Genomic DNA, 21,738 nt, shown 5'->3' on the forward strand with positions numbered 1-21,738 from the left:
TAATTCTGTAGCGGTATTGTTAGAGGGGTCTAAAGAAATATTTTGTTGGTGCGCCAGGCAGGTATTAACACTAGTTATTAAAGTTAGTTATTACCTATTATAACATTATTATTTTTTATTATTATTAAAACACAAAAACCTAGACAGTTCTAGGACACTGAAGACAGGCGTCGCTGGATTCCAATTGAACAGGTGGTTCTAAATATATAACATTCATAGATAGCTGTATGATACAGAATGTGACCTACACACTTCCTTAAACATAAAATTGTGTTCATTTGGGTCTCTATTTAAAAATAACACTGTCTTTGGCAGGAGAAAGACCAGACTCGGAGGAACCAAAGCCAGGGATGTCCAAACTAGCAAGACGACACCAGTGCTCCCACTGTAGAAAGGGTTGTAACCGGTTATGGGACCTGAAACAACATGAGAAAATACACAGCGGGGAGAAGCCTTACCACTGTTCCCACTGTGGAAAGAGTTTCAACCGGAAAGCATACCTGAACCAACATGAGAGAATACACACAGGAGGGAAGCCTTACCACTGCTCCCAATGTGGAATGAGTTTCATCCGGAAAGCAAACCTGAAAGCGCACGAGAGAATACACACAGGAGAGAAGCCTTACCACTGCTCCCAATGTGGAAAGTGTTTCAACCAGTCGGGGGAGCTGAAAAAACATGAGAGAATACACACAGGAGAGAAGCCTTACCACTGCTCCCAGTGTGGAAAGAGTTTCAACCGGAAAGCATGCCTGAACCAACACGAGAGAATACACACAGGAGAGAGGCCTTACCACTGCTCCCAATGTGGGAAGTGTTTCAATCAGAGAGGACACCTGAAAAAACATGAGAGAATACACACAGGAGAGAAGCCTTACCACTGCTCCCAATGTGGAAAGTGTTTCAACCAGTCGGGGGAGCTGAAACAACATGAGAGAATACACACAGGAGAGAAGCCTTACCACTGCTCCCAGTGTGGAAAGAGTTTCAACCAGAAACCATGCCTGAACCAACACGAGAAAATACACACAGGAGAGAAGCCTTACCACTGCTCCCAATGTGGAAAGTGTTTCGTCCGTTCGGGGGAGCTGAAACAACATGAGAGAATACACACAGGAGAGAAGCCTTACCACTGCTCCCAATGCGGAAAGTGTTTCAACCAGAGAGGAAACCTGAAAAAACACGAGAGAATACACACAGGAGAGAACCCTTAACACTCCTCCCAGGGTGCGAAGCTTTTGCCCATTTAGGAAGCCTGAAAGAACACATTAGACTGCACACAGAGAAGAAGGCTTAGAAAAGCTCAGACTGTGGGAAAACATACTACTCATAACAGTCATTTAAACGTCATTAGAGAATCCACACAGGACAGAGAAATTACTTCTCTTAGCGTGTATATTCATATACATCACATTGACTTAAAATTCATCAGAGAACATACACAGTGCTCCCGTTGTCTTATATTGTTGACTGACAATGTGTTTACCTGTCTTTACCATATGAAATTAAATGGTACAGGGTGTACTCAAACATATATTTGTTTGTTTTTATTAGAAAACATGAATTGAATATGGAGTATGTCAGTTTGAATATAAAGGAGATCAGGTTCCTTGTTTTAAATTGTCCTTTTTTAAAACTCTGTTTTAAACTGTCCTTTTTTTAAACTCTTTGTGTGTTTATCTGGGTGTGTCATTCCTCCAGCACTACAGATAATCAAGTGATATTTGGATGTGATGCATTAGTTCCATTGTTGACATTTGCATTGTTGGCCCACTGATGATTTAATGAAATGAAAATGTTCAGACTCTGTAATGGAAAATGTTAATTGTTTGTGTGTCCACATAACTGAGTATGTGACTAACCTTGTGAAACTGTCCTATTATAAGCTCCTGTTCTTGGGAGTATCATCCTGTGTTGCAAACCAATTTACACCTGTGTCCTTGTATGAATAAAGTCCCTCCCAGGAACAGGAAACTATAAAGATATGTGCTAATCACTCAATGCTTCAGGAATTCAGACTGTCTACACTGTGCTGTGTAACTCTGTTATTCTCTCTGAGCTCAGAAATAAAGAATCTTGGTTTGACTTGGACTCCAGCAGATCCTTATTTTATAATATCCACCACAACTCGATATCCACCTTAGTAGCTAAGTTTCCATGTAATTTGAGACAGATTTTCATGTGAATATTCAAAAATCTGCATAAAACAATATATACATTTTCCCACCAGAAATGTTTCTATCAAACAGACTTATTGCAGATTAAAGGCTTTGCGTGACAAATAAATAACTTTTGCTGTTAAATTCCCAATGGTTTCCATCGCATTTTCAACTCTACTGATGGTTTAACAACACTGTTGCATTATATAGCAAAAATTATCTTGTCCCGAGCAACTGTAGCCAGCAGCTCATAGATACAGTGTTGGTAGGCTACCTACATGATGAGATTATTATGGATGAGAGCGATATTATTTTATTTGTCAAATGGCAGCCAAGCATCAATCATCATGTCACCAGAATAAGACCATCAAAATGTATTGGAAAGGAGCATCAAGCTCATCACATGTAGTTTCACTACCCTGTGAAGTTCATAACTTATTTCATCTGTCGCCAAATAAACTACATGGGTTCCCAAGTCGTAGTGGGAGGACCACACAACATATCATCACGTGACTCCAAGTTAACTAAGATGTGATGGTTATTATATAAATATTTGCTCATAAAGGAGTTTCCACCTCGATTTCTCGCTTATACATTTTTACTGACACAAAAAGTCCCCACCATGTCAAACGAACTAACAAATCGTCTGTCGCCATTTATAAAAATGTTCAGGCATAACCTGTTTCCGTCAGCCCAGTCATTACTTTTAAAATGGTTGGATCAATATCCACCTTCATGATGTGGATGAAGCCTGATTTGGAATGTCTGAGTAGTTCTATATGATGTCATAATACACCCCTCTGATAATCAAGTGATATTTGGAATGTCTGACTAGTTCTATCTGATGTCATAATACACCCCTCTGATAGTGATACATTTGCTCCATTGTTTCCATGTCAGTTGGTTTCCCACTCTGATGATTTATATCTGACAGAGGGGCTTTAAATGAATAGTATGGTGACATCTTAGTGTGTCTTGAAGTAAATAGAATTATTAATCATAAACTCCTATAGCAACAATACACTGCAGCTTGACATCAAGAAGAGAATGGGCTGATGGGTGGTGGTGCTACTCTATAGGTAAGGCTGTTCAATATGAATGTTCAATACACACAATAGGTTGATCAGTAGCCAGTTAGCTAGCTGTACAGTCCTATATGAATTTCCAATACACACAATAGGTTGACTGGGGAGGTGATGTACCACAGTCAATGTCCTGCAATAAGAAAGAGCTAAGAGACTAATATTTGTGTAAACTATACATTGTTGTGTTCTGTAGTTGTTACTGAGTTGGCTGATATCCCATTTTATGGGGTCACTCCACAGTTAAGGCTGTACAGTGCCTATACAAAGTCTACACTTTGCTCCTTTCATATTTCTTTTGATCCTGACAAACTCCCCAGACCCTGTCAGTGACAAGCATACCCATAACATGATGCTGCCACCACAATACTTATTGTGTGGTTAATGTGTGGTCTATCTCCAGGTCATCAGACTGTTAAATAGTCACCACTAGCCGGCCTCCGCCCAGTACCCTGCCCCGAACTTAGTCACTGTTACTAGCCATCTACCACCCAGTACTCCACCCTATATTCTAGTCAAGGCTCATCCTATATAACTACTACTGTACACACCTTTTAAATTCATATACGGTCCATAATGTCTAGACACACCATCATATACATTTTAAACCAACTGTATATATTTATATTCCAGACTCTTGACATTCCTCGTTCTACCATTTCTATTTTTCTAAATCCTTAAAAGAAATTGTAGGGAAAATCAGTCGGTCACACAAATGACTATTTCTAAACAAAGATAATAGACAAGTAGAATGGGAGAGGTTTCTTATACTATCTTTACTTACTCGGTGAAGAGACTCCAGGGACGGTGATGAAGGCTGTAGGAATGAAAATCAGACAGTGAAGAGACTCCAGGGATGGAGATGAAGGCTGTTGGAATGAAGATCAGACAGTGAAGAGAAACCAGGGGCGGTGATGAAGACTGTAGGAATGAAGATCAGACAGCAATTCTGGTCCTGTGGTCAGGTGGGGGAGTGGTCGATCCAGCCAATGATTGTGAGGAAGCATGCGGGGAACAGGCTCCTTTCTACTACCATTCTGGGGTCTGGATACATGCCAACAAAGACTACAACTGCTTCAAACAATGGGAGTGGCTACCATTGACCACCACACTTTCTTTCATAACCAGGAAGCCCATGTTGAGTCAGCAGTGTTCCCACTATGGAAGAGGGGCCAGGAAGCCTTCATCCAGTCTCTCAGAAAACCATGTTGAGCCATCAGTGTTCTGGAAGAGGGAGCAGGAAGACGTCATCCAGGGACAAGGACAAGGTGCAGAACTGGTGTTAGTAGCTGATGACAGAAGTGACAGCCTGGACACACAGCAAAGTTTGACAAGATCAGTGTTGTTGAGCAGAGAATCAACCAGAGAATCAACCAGGTTGTTGAAGTTATTCAGGTGCATAATACATTTGATTTGTTTAATTCTTTTTTATTCAATTAGAATAATTTACTCTGAATGAGAACAAGCGTTATGCATTATAACATCGATTGACTAAATTATGACGTTGACAGATTTGTAGTAAAACCAGGGTTGGAGTCAAATCCGTTTCATTTCCAGTCAATTCAGAAAGTAAATCAAATTCCACATTTTCCTCATTGAAAACCATAGAAGAGAATTGGGAATTTTCAGTTTACTTCCTGAATTTACTGGAATATTCTAAAATGGATTCAATTGGGAGGTTTTCCTCATGAATCTGCACAACAACACCCTATAATGACGAAGCAAAAACAGGATTAGAAATGTATGCAAATGCATTTAAAAATTAAAACTGAAATATCACATTTAAATAAGTATTCAGAACCTTTACTCAGTGCTTTGTTGAAGCACCTTTGGCAGTGATTGTATCTGGTTGTATCAACCTCTGCTCCCAGATCAAGTTAGGAAGCCTGAAAAGACCTGAGAGGACACACACAGGAGAGAAGCCATACCATTGCGGCCAGTGTGGAAAGAGTTTTAGCCTGTTAGGAAGCCTGAAAGCTCATGAGCGAATACACTCAGGAGAGAAGCCATACCATTGCGGCCAGTGTGGAAATAGTTTTAGCCAGTTAGGAAACATGAAAAAACATGAGCGAATTCACACAGGGGAGATGCCATACCACTGCTCCCATTGCGGAAAGAGTTTTAACCATTTACTTAACATGAAAAGACATGAGAGGATACACACAGGAGTGAAGCCTCACCATTGCTCCCAGTGTGGAAAGAGTTTTATGCAGTTAGGTATCCTCGAAGATCATTTGCGAATACACACAGGGGAGAAGCCTTACTACTGCTCCCATTGTGGAAAGAGTTTTAACCATTTACTTAACATGAAAAGACATGAGAGGATACACACAGGAGTCAAGCCTCACCATTGCTCCCAGTGTGGAAAGAGTTTTATGCAGTTAGGTATCCTCAAAGATCATTTGCGAATACACACAGGGGAGAAGCCTTTCCTTTGCACTCAGTGTGGAAAGAGTTTTAGCCAGTCAGGAAACCTGAAAGTGCATGAGCGAATTCACACAAGGAAGAAATCTTACCACTGATCCCAGCGTGCAATGCTTTTTTACCCAATTAGGACACCTGAAAGAAGACATGAGACCGCACACGGGGGAGAAGCTTTACAAATGTTCAGACTGGGGGGAAGGCATTTTACTCATCAGTAGCGTAAAAAAAACATGTGAGAATCCACACAGGAGAGAATGTTTACTTGTTTATATATAACTATTTCTGGATTTTTGTCTTCTCATTTTGTCTGTCATAGTTGTAGTGTACCTATGATGAAAATTACAGGCCTCTCTCATCTTTTAAAGTGGGAGAACTTGCACAATTGGTGGCTGACTAAATACTTTTTTGCCCCACTAAGTGTATGTAAACTTCCAACTTCAACTGTATATATTATTTGAAATGCTAATCCTTTGCACACGAATGCTCACTCATTCAGGATTAATTGCAGTCAATATATATTTACGCCGTTGTGATCTGTTGGAATCCGGTCCGTCTGCTGGAGAGTTAATCTGAGTCTCTCTCCTTCTGTTTCCCTGAAGTTCAAAGTCTTTCTTGGTTAGAATGGATACCTCAGATTACCATTCAGAAATGTTCTCATAGAATAGATGTTTCGGCGGTTGTCGTCATCCCAGGTTTACATCATTTCTAGCTGCCCCCACAGACCCACCAATGCTCTTACTCTGTTGGGATTGATAGTCTCAGAGTTGAACCATTTCCAGCCGTGTAGCCAATGCTCCACGTGGGATGGTTTTCTAGTCTTGGTCCTCAAATGTGCCACCTCAGCTTACACCAAGGTATGCGTTGTCTAAACTATTCGCAATCACAGCTCACGCTTTTATTCGAAACAATAGGATAGGCGGTTCCATGACGCCAGATCATGTCTGTGCCCTCGGGGACGGACCAATGACTTAGTTACACTTTTAAAGGAATACAATTCTCTCACATTAAAGGTTTAACATCACATTACATCATTTCATATATAGTTGCATCTTTACTCATTCATTTTATACAAGAATTAGATGCAAACCCCATAATTGAGAAATGTACACATTGAGACATAGTTATGTGTGCTTCCTGTCCTCTCCGAGGTCACCAAATGAAACACACTCAACATAACTGTCACTTAAGTGTCCACAGACCCTTCCCACACTCTCAAAGGTGGACAAATAGTTTAATTCTGCCATTTTGGGGATTTAGGAGTTCGGCCACGTGAATTCCTTTGTTCACTCTGTGGTCTCTCTCTGTATGAAAAGGGGGAGAGAGTCTACGCCAGGTATTTACGACCTGAGATAACAGAACCTGGGTGTAGGAGAGGGGGAAGCCACAATCTATACCCAGAAAAGGCCACATCATGACAATATGGAGTATTTCAGTTTGAATATAATGTACATCAGTTTCCTTGTGTTCAAATGTAGGATAGATCAGATTCCATGTGTTTAAATGGTCCTTTTTTAAACTCTCTGTGTGTTTATCTGGGTGTGTCATTCCTCCAGCACTACAGATAATCAAGTGATATTTGGATGCGATGCATTAGTTCCATTGTTGACATTTGCATTGTTGGCCCACTGATGATTTAATGAAATGAAAATGTTCAGACTCTGTAATGGAAAATGTTAATTGTTTGTGTGTCCACATAACTGAGTATGTGACTAACCTTGTGAAACTGTCCTATTATAAGCTCCTGTTCTTGGGAGTATCATCCTGTGTTGCAAACCAATTTGCACCTGTGTCCTTGTATGAATAAAGTCCCTCCCAGGAACAGGAAACTATAAAGATATTTGCTAGTCACTCAATACTTCAGGAAATCAGACTGTCTACACTGCGCTGTGTAACTCTGTTATTCTCTCTGAGCTCAGAAATAAAGAATCTTGGTTTGACTTGGACTCCAGCAGATCCTTATTTTATAATATCCACCACAACTCTCCCAAGGATTGCTGTTTATCATTGTCTCAAAGAAGAGTTCCTCGTTCCACTTTCCTGAATTTACAGGCCTCCCACTGATTGAATAAACATTGTTTCCACAGGTAAAATTTTGTGTTTCACCCAACCAGCAACCGAAATCCAATGACTGGTAACATTTTGTGTTTCACCCAACTTGCAACCTAAATCCAATGACAGGTAACATTTTGTGTTTCACCCAACTTGCAACCTAAATCCAATGACTGGTGACATTTTGTGTTGATTTCATGTTAAATTAACTTTAGTTGACAAATCAAAGAAATGTAAATAGAAACTAGATTGCTACCTCATGATGGGTATAGGGACAATTAGAGTATCATGTAGTAGCCTAAACCTATTGCTGTTACATTGAACAGGGTGAGTGAAATATGAATGACAGTCGTCCAATATGCTGTAATAGAATTAAGGCCATGCTCATGAAAAAACAAATCGTCCTGCCTCATCTTAAACGGCACTAACCACCACTGTTTGGGTGGTGGACCACTCTTGGTACACATGGGAAACTGTTGAGCTGAAAAACCCAGCAGCGTTGCAGTTCTTGACACAAACCGGTGCGCCTGGCACCTACTACCATACCCCGTGCAAAGTAACTTAAATATTTTGTCTTCCCCATTAACTCTCTAAATGGCACACATGCACAATCCATGTCTCATGTCTCAAGGCTTAAAAATCCTTATTTAACCGGCCTCCTCCCTTCATCTACACAGATTGAAGTGGATTTAACTAGTGACATCAGTAAGGGATCATAGCTTTAGCCTGGATTCACCTAGTCTTTCTAAGTCATGGAAGTAGCAGCTGTTCTTAATGTTTTGTCTACCCAGTGTATAGCACTACAGATAACCAAGTGCTATTTGCATGTGATGCATTTGTTCTGTTGTTTACAGGATGATTTGTATCTTATAGAGCGTGGCTTTAAGGGAATAGTGTGGTCACATGTAGATAAAAAAGAATGTGAAAAATTGTAAAAAAATGTATATCAACACACTACCTATTCATATAATTATTTATTAATCATCTGCATTTTCATATTGAGCTTCTACGTCTGTGTACAGGAACGTATTATTTGGAAGAGAAAATATATCAACTTATTGTTAAATAATTATGATGTTCTTTCCAATACAAAAAGTGTAGTAACTATTGTTTCCAAACTGCGTTACCCACTCCAGTCAGCAGATGGCGATGAGCATCTTTCAGTTGACTCTTCTTGTGTGACGTATAAAGGACTGGACGGACGCTTCTTCAGGAACAACAAGGCGCCAACTCTTTCAACCACGTCGGTAGCTTGCTAGCCAACATAAAACTGAAATATTAAAAAAACTAATAAAACTAATATTAGTTATTAGTTATTAGTGTTATTATTATTAGTGTTATTAGTGTTATAGTTATATAGTGTTATAGTTATATAGTGTTTTAAATGTTTTTCGGTTGACGTATCAACTGGTTCAATTTGCAAACGTGTTAAAGATTGATACTGAGCCCAGCACTAGGCTAGACGCTAATGCTAGCTAGCTAGATAACATCCCTGACCATGAGCTCACTAAACTACTCCTCCCTTGCTAATGAAGAGGGGGTCTGCTGTTTGGAGAAAGAATCATTCAGAATGAAAAAGGAGGAAGAGGAGGCTGTTATAGTGAAAGAAGAGAAAGAACCGTTTAGAGAGGAAGAGGATGCTATCTCAATAAAGGTGAAGGAGGAAGACGTTTTGGGAGTGAAAGAGGAAGAGACAGAATATCAGATTAACACCAGTGAGTACTGTCTTCAACAGGGACACAAACTATGCCGTTGTTGAACTAATGTGGGGTTTTAAAGTGGCATTCTACTGAAGTTCTACACTTGAATATGTTGTTCAGTTCTATATAAATTGTTAAAAGGTCAATCTGCCATTGGTTCATATATTTGAGGGACTTTTCAATTCAATGTATTGAATTCTCCATGTGGTCTACATTAAAGTTCCCCTCATCTAGTATAACAGGCTTTTAAAATTCAATATTGAAGCATAATCTCTACTTAAAATATCAAAGGGACATATTCATGCCTCTTGTAAGACCCTATGATTTTATTAGACGGTTATAAGTTTACTACTCATTTTGATGTTCTCATTAACACAGGAGAGAGACATGACTATGGTGGATCCTCTGGGGAGCTTCAACAACATCCTGATGCTGACGAGGCAGAGAAGAGTCTCTCCAGATCAGAACACCAGATGGTACAGCTTGGTCTGGACTAGCAAACAGCTTTCTCTTGCTTGGGGGCTGGGTTTCTGTAAAGCACTTTATGACAACAGTGACATCAGCATCCATAATGATGTGCGTCTGTGTCCCCTCTTTATGGTTACCAGGACAACACTAGCCCTTCCTCCCGGAGTCCCTGTGTCGTGCCTCTCCTGGTAGCACCTTACTGCTGGGTATGAAGAGGTTGTCTGTGCTGCTGGTGGACTGCAGGAAAACAACGGGGCTGAGTGGAACTGTGAGAGGAGGAGAAGAGAAGAAAGGATCAGATTTGACACATCAAAGTAAGTGCTGTAGTTTAGTTGGAACAAATACAATAGATCTGCCCACTGGTATCTGTTACCAGGAAGATAGACTGGTGTCTGTTATCAGGACAACCAGCAGAGTTCTGTTAGTTGACAGGAAGATAGACTCGTGTATATGGATGTCATGAATATCATAACACTGAAAAGGATTCTGCCAATGAAAAGAGAGAAACCAATTGACCATATAAAACCTTGATGAAAGTTAGCTTTGGAGAGAAAGTTTCAAGATGATCCAATGTAAGGTGCTTGTTTTACAAAAACTTTTCCTTAAAACATTATGGATGTTACATTGCCTGTCCCAGTCAACCCCCCTATCTTTACAAGACTGTAGAACAGGCAAACTAAACTCAAGTCTTTGGTCATTAATTAACTAGTACTGAAGAAAAGCTGTGATCAGGCTGCCCACTCAAGCAAAAGCTTCAAACTGTAACCAGTGCTGGCAACCTTGTTCAGGTTATCAATCAACCTACCTGGGTAGTGACAAACAGTAGAGGAATGAAATCATCAACATGGTTTGATCATATCTTTACTAATGCTGCAGACATTAAAGCAGTATCCAGATCCATCAGATGTAGTGATCACAATATAGGAGCCATGTCTAGGAAAACCACCGTTCCAAAGGCTGGGACTAATATTATGTGTTAATATTAGTTATGTGTTAATATGTTATTGATGTAAATAATATTTGTTGGTCTGTGGTGTGTATTGAGGAGCAACCAGACACTGCCCTTGACACATTTGAAACTGCTTATCCCAGCTACTAATAAGCATGCACCCATTAAGAAAATGACTGTAAAAACTGTTAAATCCACGTGAATTGATGAGGAATTTAAAAAATGGTATGATGAAGAGGGAGGCAAAAGAGATGGCATATAGGTCTGGCTGTATAACTGATTGGCAAACCTATTGCAAATTGAGAAATCATGTGACTAAACTGAATAAAAAGAAGAAACTACACAATGAAACAAAGATAAATGACATGAAGAATGATAGTAAAAATCTTTGGAGCATCTTCAATGAAATTTTGCGCAAATAAAATCTACAATGACAAGTCACTGGTGTCTGACAACGTGGATGGAAAATTGAGGATAATAGCAGCCAATGTTGCCATTCCTATTTGCCTTGTCTTTAATTTAAGCCTTCTAGAAAGTGTGTGCCCTCAGGCCTGGAGGGAAGCTAAAGTCATTCCACTACCCAAGAATAGTAAAGCTCCCTTTACTGGCTTAAATAGCTGACCAATCAGCCTGTTACCAACCCTTACAATTTTGACCAGATACAATGCTATTTTACAGTAAACAAATATAGACTTTTAGCTTATAGGGAAGTTCATTCAACAAGCACAGCACTTGCAAATGACTGATTGGCTGAGAAAAATTGATGATAAAAATATTGTTGGGGCTGTTTTGTTTGACTTCAGTGCATCTTTTGGCATTATCGATCATAGTCTGCTGCTGAAAAAGACGTATGGCTTTACACCCCCTGCTATATTGTGGATAAAGTATAACCTTTATTTAACTAGGCAAGTCAGTTAAGAACAAATTCTTTTTTTCAATGACGGCCTAGGACTGCCTTGTTCAGGGGCAGAACGACACAGTTTTACCATGTCAACTCAGGGATTCGATCCAGCAATCTTTCGGTTACTGGCCTACCACTCTAACCACTAGGCTACCTGCCGTCCCAGAGCTACCTGTCTAACGGAACACAAAGAGTGTTCTTTAATGGAAGCCTGTACAACAAAATCATGGTTAAATCAGGAATTCCCCAGGGCAGCTGTTTGGCACCTACTTTTTTCAATCTTTACCAACAACATGCCAATGACATTTGAGTAAAGCCAGTGAGTCTATGTATGCGGATGACTCAACACTGTACACGTCAGCTACTACAGCGACTGAAATGACTGCAACACTTAACATAGAGCTGCAGTTAGTTTCAGAATGGGTGGCAAGTAATAAGTTAGTCCTAAATATTTCTGATTACCTTAAGTTACATGGCCTCTTATGCTAATTCTGTAGTGGTATTGTTAGAGTGGGGTAAATATGAAGATTTTGTTGGTGCGCCAGGCAGGTATTAACCCTAGTTATTAAAGTTAGTTATTACCTATTATAACATTATTATTATTGTTATTAAATATTATTAAAACCGAAAGGATGAGAGTGGAATAGATAGAGTAGCGCTTCCAGGTAGTCACCGGGAAGTCATTTCAATTAACATGTGTGCCTTTTTAGAAGTTAAGTTGTGGAATTTCTTGCCTTATAAATTTTTTTGGGATAGGGGGCAGTATTTTCACGTCCGGAGGAAAAGCGTTCCCAAAGTAAACTACCTGCTACCTGCCCAGAAGCTAGGATATGAATCAAATTGGTAGGTTTGGATAGAAAACACTCTAAAGTTTCTAAAACTGTTAAAATAATGGATATGAGTATAACATAACTTATTTGGCAGGTTAAACCCCAAGGACAAACCATCCAAGAGGAATTTTTTGTTGTTGAGGTGACTGTTTTCAAATGTTTTTTTGTGGAACTTTTCTGTGGCACTTGGTTGCAGTTCCTATTGCTTCCACTAGATGTCAACAGTCTTTAGAAATTGGTTGATGTTTTTCTTTAGAGAAATGAAGAAGTTTGGCTATTCAGAACGAGGGTCCAGCCTAGTGCTCTCTAATGTTTTGATGCGCGCTCCAGGTCACACGCTTCACGTTGTTTTTATCCGGTATTGAACACAGTTTATCCCATCTTAAATTTTCTCGATTATTTACGTTTTAAAATACCTAAAGTTGGATTCGGAAAGTTGTTTCAAATGTTTGGACAGCGTTTACAGGTAACTTATTAGATATTTTGTAGTCATGTTGGGCGAGTTGGAACCAGTGTTTAAAAAAAATCAAATGCGCCAAATAAATTTACATTTTGGAGATATAACGACGGAATTAATCGAACAAAAGGACCATTTGTGATGTTTATGGGACATATTGGTGTGCCAAAAGAAGAAGCTCTTCAAAGGTAAGGCACGAATTATATCGTTATTTCTGAGGTTTGTGTCGCGCCTGGCGGGTTGAAATATGATTGTCGTGTGTTTGTTTGATGGGGTGCTGTCCTCAGATAATCGCATGGTTTGCTTTTGCCGTAAAGCCTTTTTGGAATCTGACACGGTGGCTAGATTAACAAGAAGTTAACCTTAGCACTTGTGAATGCATGAAAGTTAAATATTTCTAATAAATAAATAAAATACTTTGCACTCTGCAATTTCACCGGATGTTGTCAACGTTCCGCTAGCGGAATCCCTAGCCATAACAGGTGTCAACGGACAAAAAATCTTAATAGAAAATATTCATATTCATGAAATCACAAGTGAAATATAGTGAAACACAGCTTAGCCTTTTGTTAATCACCCTGTCATCTCAGATTTTAAAATGATGCTTTACAGCCAAAACAAGACAAGCATTTGTGTAAGTTTATCGATAGCATAGCATTATGTCCAGCTAGCAGCAGGGAGCTTGGTCACGAAAATCAGAAAATCAATCAAATTAAATCGTTTACCTTTGATGAGCTTCGGATGTTTTCACCCACTAGACTCCCAGTTAGACAGCAAATGTTAATTTTGAGATAATAAACTAAAGATAATTTTTTATAGCCAAAATACCTCCGTTTATTCTTCACGTTTTGTTGAGAAATCCACCGGAAGTTGCGGTCACGACAACGCCGAAAAAACCCTCCAAATTAGATCCATAATATCGGCAGACACATGGCAAACGTTTTTTATAATCAATCCTCTAGGTGTTTTTCAAATATCTATTCGATAATATATCAACCGGGACAATTGGCTTTTCACTAGGAGCGAGAGGCACAATGGCCGCCTTTGTCTATTACGCACAAATCACTCTGAGAGCCACCACCTGACCACTGACGCAATGTTGTCGTTCACGCTCATTTTTCTAAATAAAAGCATGAAACTATGTCTAGTGATTGTAGACACATTAGGGAAGCCATAGAAAAAGGTAGCTGGTTGATATCCCTCTCAATGGTAAATAGGGATGCATAGGAACGCAGAGGTTTCAAAATAAGAGTCACTTCCTGATTGGATTTTTCTCAGGCTTTCGCCTGCAATATCAGTTCTGTTATATTCACAGACAATATTGAGTGTTCCTAAGCTAATTAAAATAGTGCCCCCTAGTTTCAAGAGTTAATGTGCCATAACAGGTTTTAATGTGTTTTGAGCCAATCAGTTGTGTTGTGACAAGGTATGGGGGTATACAGAAGATAGCCCTATTGGGTAAAAGGTGAAGTCCATATTATGTCAAGAACAGCTCAAATAAGCAAAGAGAAGCAACAGACCATCATTACTTTAAGGACCACCACAAGAATGGAAGACCCAGAGTTACTTCTGATGCATAAGTTCATTAGAGTTACCAGACTTAGAAATTGCAGCCCAAATAAATGCTTCACAAAGTTCAAGCAAGAGACACATCTCAACATCATCGGTTCAGAGGAGACTGCGTGAATCAGGCCTTCATGGTCGAATTTCTGCAAGGAAACCACTACTAAAGGACACCAATAAGAAGAAGAGACTTGCTTGGGCCAAGAAACATGAGCAATGGACATTAGACTGGTGGATATCTGTCCTTGGGTCTGATGAGTCCAAATGTGAGATTTTTGGTTCCGAGCTTCATGTCTTTGTGAGACGAGGAGTAGATGAACAGATTATCTCCGCATGTGTGGTTCCCACCGTGAAGCATGGAGGAGGACATGTGATGGTGTGCGGGTGCTTTGCTATTGACAATGTCAGTGATTTATTTATTCAAGTCACACTTAACCAGCATGACTACCACAGTATTCTGCAGCGATATGCCATCCCATCTGGTTTGGGCTTAGTCCCACTGTCATTTGTTTTTCAACAGGACAATGACCCAACATACTTCCAGGCCGTGTAAGAGCTATTTGACCAAGAAGGAGAGTGATGGAGTGCTGCATCAGATGACCTGGCCTACACAATCCCCCGACCTCAACCAAATCGAGATAGTTTGGGTTGATTTGGATCGCAGAGTAAAGGAAAATCAGCCTACAAGTTCTCAGCATATGTGGGAACTCCTACAAGACTGTTGGAAAAGGATTCCAGGTGAAGCTGGTTGAGAGAAAGCAAGGGTGGCAACTTTTGAAGAATAAAATATATATTTTTGATTCAACACTTGTGGTTACTACATGATTCCATGTGTTTTTAATAATTTTGATGTCTTCTCTATTATTCTACTATGTAGAAAATAGTAAAAATAAAGAAAAACCCTTGAATGAGTAGGTGAGTCCAAACTTTTGACTGGTACTGTACATTAAATTCCCTGACAACAGCTCCAGTGGACATTCCTGCAGTCAGCATGCCAATTGCCCGCTCCCTCAGAGATCTGTGGCATTGTTGTGTGAGCAAACTGCACATTTTTGAGTAGCCTTTTATTATCCCCAGCACAAGGTGCACCTGTGTAATAATCAAGCTGTTCCATCAGCTTCTTGATATGCCACACCTGTCAGGTGGATGGATGATCTGGCAAAGAATAAATGTTGACTAACAGGGATGTAAAAAATTCAGCATTTTTTTTTTCAGCTCATGAAACATCCAACACTTTACATTTTGTGTTTATATTTTTTGTTTATTGTAGTTACTATCAGTTTTAGGAACATTTACCCAAAATATTTCACCTTATTTTTGACTTTACCCAAAATATGACATCAACGATAATCAAAATGTTGAAAATCTGTGAATGTCTAAATAAGAAATTGGTCCATTTAAACAGAAATGTGTCGAACCCTTTCAACAACAGGGAGATGTTACTGATGTGCTTTGTATCTTCAACGTAAAAACTAGTTTTGGACTTCCACACAAAATGACTTCTTTAGTTATTTTATGTTTAAGGAAGTGTGTAGGTCACATTCTGTATCATACAGCTATGAATGTTATATATTTAGAACCACCTGTTCAATTGGAATCCAGCGACGTCTGTGTCTTCAGTGTCCTAGAACTGTCTAGGTTTTGTGTTCTGACTTGTAAAACAGGATGAATAAGTAATGTAAACATAGCAGTAATTACCAGGAAGCTCTACATTTGTTTTAAAATCACACTAAGATTGTTAAAACTGGCCTCAGGTTATTGAGAGATCGGATTTAGGATTTACCCTCGTAGCAAGGTTGTTTTATCATGTGGTTTCATTTGGGTCTCTATTTAAAAATAACACTATCTTTGGCAGGAGAAAGACCAGACTCAGAGGAACCAGAGCCAGGGACGTCCAAACCAGCAAGACGACTCCAGTGCTCCCAGTGTGAAAAGAGTTTTAAACAGAAAGCACAACTGAAAACACATAAGAGCATACACACAGGGGAGAGGCCTTACCACTGCTCCCAGTGTGGAAAGGGTTTCAACCAGCCAGGGGTGCTGAAACAACACGAGATAATACACACAGGAGAGAAGCCTTACCACTGCTCCCAATGTGGAATGTGTTTCGTCCGTTCGGGGACGCTGAAACATGAGATAATACACACAGGAGAGAAGCCTTACCACTGCTCCCAATGTGGAATGTGTTTCGTCCGTTCGGGGACGCTGAAACGACACGAGAGAATACACACAAGAGAGAAGCCTTACCACTGCTCCCAATGTGGAAAGTGTTTTGACGGTGCTGAAACAACACGAGAGAATACACACAGGAGAGAAGCCTTACCACTGCTCCCAATGTGGAAAGTGTTTCTCCTGGTCGGGGTTGCTGAAACAACACGAGAAAATACACACAGGAGAGAAGCCTTACCACTGCTCCCAGTGTGGAAAGTGTTTTAACCAGAGAGGACACCTGAAACGGCATGAGAGAATACACACTGGGCAGAAGCCTTACCACTGCTCCCAGTGTGGAAAGGGTTTCAACCAGCCGGGGGCGCGGAAAGAACATGAGAGAATACACACAGGAGAGAAGCCTTACCACTGCTCCCAGTGTGGGAAGTGTTTCAACCATTCAGGGACGCTGAAACAGCATGAAAGAATACACACAGGAGAGAAGCCTTACCACTGCTCCCAATGTGGAAAGTGTTTCGTCCGTTCGGGGGAGCTGAAACGGCATGAGAGAATACACACAGGATAGAAGCCTTACCACTGCTCGCAATGTGGAACGTGTTTCGACCGGTCGGGGAATCTGAAACAACATGAGAGAATACACACACACAAAAAAAAGCTCAGACTGTGGGAAAACATATTACTCATAAGTCACTTAAACGTCATTAGAGAATACACAGGAGAGAGAAATTACTTCTCTTAGCGTGTATGTTGATATTTCACATCACATTGACTTAAAATTCATCAGAGAACATACACAGTGCTCCCGTTGTCTTATATTGTTGACTGACAATGTGTTTACCTGTCTTTACCAGATGAAATGAAATGGTACAGGGTATACTCAAACATATATTTGTTTGTTTTTATTAGAAAACATGAATTGACTATGGAGTCTGTCAGTTTGAATATAAAGAAGATCAGGTTCCTTCTTTTAAACGGTCCTTTTTTAAAACTCTTTGTGTGTGTTTATCTGGGTGTGTCATTCCTCCAGCACTACAGATAATCAAGTGATATTTGGATGTGATGCATTAGTTCCATTGTTGACATTTACATTGTTGGCCCACTGATGATTTAATGAAATGAAAATGTTCAGACTCTGTAATGGAGAATGTTAATTGTTTGTGTGTCCACATAACTGAGTATGTGACTAACCTTGTGAAACTGTCCTATTATAAGCTCCTGTTCTTGGGAGTATCATCCTGTGTTGCAAACCAATTTACACCTGTGTCCTTGTATGAATAAAGTCCCGCCCAGGAACAGGAAACTATAAAGATATGTGCTAGTCACTCAATACTTCAGGAAATCAGACTGTCTACACTGCGCTGTGTAACTCTGTTTGTTATTCTCTCTGAGCTCAGAATTAAAGAATCTTGGTTTGACTTGGACTCCAGCAGATCCTTATTTTATAATATCCACCACAACTCTCCCAAGGATTGCTCTTCATCATTGTCTCAATGAAGAGTTCCTCTTTTGACTTCCCTTGGGGCATTTACAACGCTCCCACTGGTTGAATAAACATTGTTACCCGATTGATGAGATTATTATGGATGAGAGCAATTATTTTATTTGTCAAATGGCAACCAAGCATCGGTCATCATGTCACCAGATTAAGACCCTCAAAATGTATTGGAAAGGAGCATCAAGCTCATCACATGTAGTTTCACTACCCTGTGAAGTTCATAACTTATTTCATCTGTAGCCTAATAAACTACATGGTATTCCAAGTTTTAGTGGGAGGACCACACAACATATCATCACGTGACTCCAAGTTAACTAAGACATGATGGTTATTATATAAATATTTGTACATAAAGGAGTTTCCATCGCCATTTCTCACTAAAACGTTTTTACTGACACAACCCACCATGTCAAACGAACTAACATATCGTCTGTCGCCATTTACAAAAATGTTCAGGCATTACCTGTTTCCGTCAGCCCAGTCATTACTTTTGAAATGGTTGGATCAATATCCACCTTCATGATATGCATGAAGCCTGATTTGGAATGTCTGAGTAGTTCTATATGATGTCATAATACACCCCTCTGATAATCAAGTGATATTTGGAATGTCTGAGTAGTTCTATCTGATGTCATAATACACCCCTCTGATAATCAAGTGATATTTGGAATGTCTGAGTAGTTCTATCTGATGTCATAATACACCCCTCTGATAGTGATACATTTGTTACTTACAGGGCACCACTGCCCCTGACCAGCTGAATGCAGGTGGGCTCTCCTGTCAACATGGGGCTCCTGCTGCAGGTAGCCTAGCGGTTAACAGTGTTGGGCCAGTAACTGAAAGATCCCTTGTTTGAATCCCAGAGAGGACTAGGTGGAAAATCTGTCAATGTGCCCTTGAGGGCTGCAACAGGAGCCTCATGTTGACAGGAGAGCCCACCTGCACTCAGCTGGTCAGGTGTCTTAACAGGAACAAGCTTGGCACACCTGTATTTTTTCCCATTCTTCTCTGCAGATCCTCTCAACCTCTCTCAGGTTGGATGGGGAGCGTCGCTGCACAGCTATTTTCAGGTCTCTCCAGAGATGTTCGATCGGGTTCAAGTCCAGGCTCTGGCTGGGCCACACAAGGACATTCAGAGACTTGTCCCGAAGCCACTTCTGCGTTGTCCTTTGTCTGTGTGCTTAGGGTTGTTGTTCTGTTGGAAGGTGAACCTTTGCCCCAGTCTGAGGTCCTGAGTGCTCTGGAGCAGGTTTTCATCAATTATCTCTCTGTACTTTATTTTATTTATTTATTATTGAACCTTTATTTAACTTGGCAAGTCAGTTAAGAACAAATTCTTATTTACAACGGCGGCCAACCAAAAGACAAAAGGCCTCCTACGGTGGCTCCACATTGACTCGGTACTGGTACCTCCTGTATATAGCCTCCACATTGACTCTGTACTGGTACCCCCTGTATATAGCCTCCACATTGACTCTGTACTGGTACCTCCTGTATATAGCCTCCACATTGACTCTGTACTGGTACCCCCTGTATATAGTCTCCACATTGACTCGGTACTGGTACCCCCTGTACTAGTCTCCACATTGACTCGGTACTGGTACCTGCTGTATATTGACTCTGTACTGGTACCTCCTGTATATAGCCTCCACATTGACTCTGTACTGGTACCTCCTGTATATAGCCTCCACATTGACACTGTACTGGTACCTCCTCTGATATATATCCTCTGATTGAGAACCAATCTAGGCAACCATAGACTTACCTAGACACCTAACATGAACACAACCCCATAAATCTAATAAACCCCTAGACAAGACGAAACACATAAATCCCCCATGTCACACCCTGGCCTGACCAAAATAATAAAGAAAGCAAAGATAACTAAGGCCAGGGCGTGACAGTACCCCCCCCCCCCACCCCCCCAAAGGTGCGGACTCCCGGCCGCACACCTAAACCCATAGGAGAGGGTCTGGGTGGGCGTCTGTCCACTGTGGCGGGACGTGGACGCCACTCTACCATAGTCTTAGTCCACTTTCTTAGCGTCATTTGAGTGGCGACCCTCGCCGCCGACCTTGGCCTAGTAACCCTAACAAAGGGCCCACCTGGACTGAGGGGTGCCTCATTACTGAGGAAGCTCAGGACCGAGGGGTAGCTCAGGCCTGAGCTACCCCTCGGCACTGAGCTACTTTTAAAAATTTTTTTATTTTGGGAATATTTTCTTAACCCTTATTTTTCTTATCTACGTTGTTGGTTATAGGCTTGTCAGTAAGCATTTCACGTTAAGATCTACACCTGTTGTATTCAGCGCATGTGACATAATATTTGATTGTAACTAAATATGAAGTATGTCAGTTTCAATGTTACGGTCTTTGATTCAATTATATTTCTGAAACTCAGGCTGTGTGTGTTTATCTGCATCATTCCTTGATCATTCCTTGTGGTCCTGTAGCTCAGTTGGTGGAGTATAGTGCTTGTAAAACCAGGGTAGTGGGTTTGATTCCTGGGACCACCCATATGTAAAGTGTTTGTACACATGACTGCAAATCCCTTTGGATAAAAGTGTCTGCTAAATGGCAGATATATCCACTGATTATACCAAACATTTGGAACACCTTCCTAATATGGAGTTGGACCCTCCCCTTTCTCCCTCAGAATAGCCTCAATTCGTCGGGGCATGGACTCTACAAGGTGTCGAAAGCATTCCACAGGGATGCTGGCCCATGTTGACTCCAATGCTTCCCACAATTGTGTCAAGTTGGCTGGGTGTCCTTTGGGTGCAGTGGGGTCTCCTCAGAGGAGGAAGGGGAGGACCATCGTCCTCAGTTATTTTCAGAAAAATAAAAATGGTAAAATATTTTAAAGTTGTCCTTTTTAGATAAAACTATACTAAATATAATCACGCCACCAAATAATTTATTAAAACATACTATTTTGCATCCTCCTCTGGGTATATTGACCACAATACAAAACCTAGGAGGATTATGGTTCTCAAGGCTTCCATAGACTTACACAGTTACACAGTTGACAACAATGTAAGCTGTGTGTAGCAGTTATGAAATGGTTTGGCTTGGAAAGGTTTTTTCTCCTGGTCACATACAGCTGATGTGTTGTGCATTGAAGTACAGAAACAAAGGGAGAAGGTGATAAGAGGAGAGCACATAGATGCAAGAGGGAATACAACGTGTCTGTAATGAAAGTGAACTGTGTTTATGCATGATCAGGGGTGTATTCATTCCGCCGATTCTGTTGACAAACGTTTAAATGGAACAAAACGGGGATAAACATACCTGAATTTGTCCAGTGATATCTCTATTTCAGCTAGATGCAGGCGAGAGTGTGCAAGGCAGTATTGAATGTGTCACTGTCTGTCCATGTGGCACTGTCTGTCACCGCAAAACTTTATCTCGACCTGTGTGAACCTACATCCTAAACTTTCATTCATAGGCTAGGTTGCTACCTCATGATGGGTATAGGGACAATTAGAGTATC

General features: G+C 40.5%; 1 protein-coding gene and 2 pseudogenes across 1 annotated transcript; all 3 read left to right on the forward strand.

The window, feature by feature from the left end:
• The window catches only part of LOC116363901 (zinc finger protein 271-like), a 28,753-nt pseudogene extending 26,961 nt beyond the window's left edge, over window positions 1-1,792 (forward strand).
• Window positions 1,793-4,376: 2,584 nt separating this feature from the next.
• On the forward strand, window positions 4,377-6,016 carry LOC116363898 (zinc finger protein 239-like). The gene is made up of 2 exons (XM_031817247.1): window positions 4,377-4,522; window positions 5,058-6,016. Exons 1-2 carry the CDS (start codon window positions 4,377-4,379, stop codon window positions 5,761-5,763), a joined length of 852 nt encoding a protein of 283 aa, XP_031673107.1. The 3' UTR covers window positions 5,764-6,016.
• Window positions 6,017-9,511: 3,495 nt separating this feature from the next.
• On the forward strand, window positions 9,512-17,840 carry LOC116363900 (gastrula zinc finger protein XlCGF17.1-like; annotated as a pseudogene).
• Window positions 17,841-21,738: the final 3,898 nt, after the last annotated feature.

Source organism: Oncorhynchus kisutch, unplaced genomic scaffold, assembly GCF_002021735.2.
Source record: "Oncorhynchus kisutch isolate 150728-3 unplaced genomic scaffold, Okis_V2 scaffold964, whole genome shotgun sequence".
Lineage (NCBI taxonomy): Eukaryota > Metazoa > Chordata > Actinopteri > Salmoniformes > Salmonidae > Oncorhynchus > Oncorhynchus kisutch.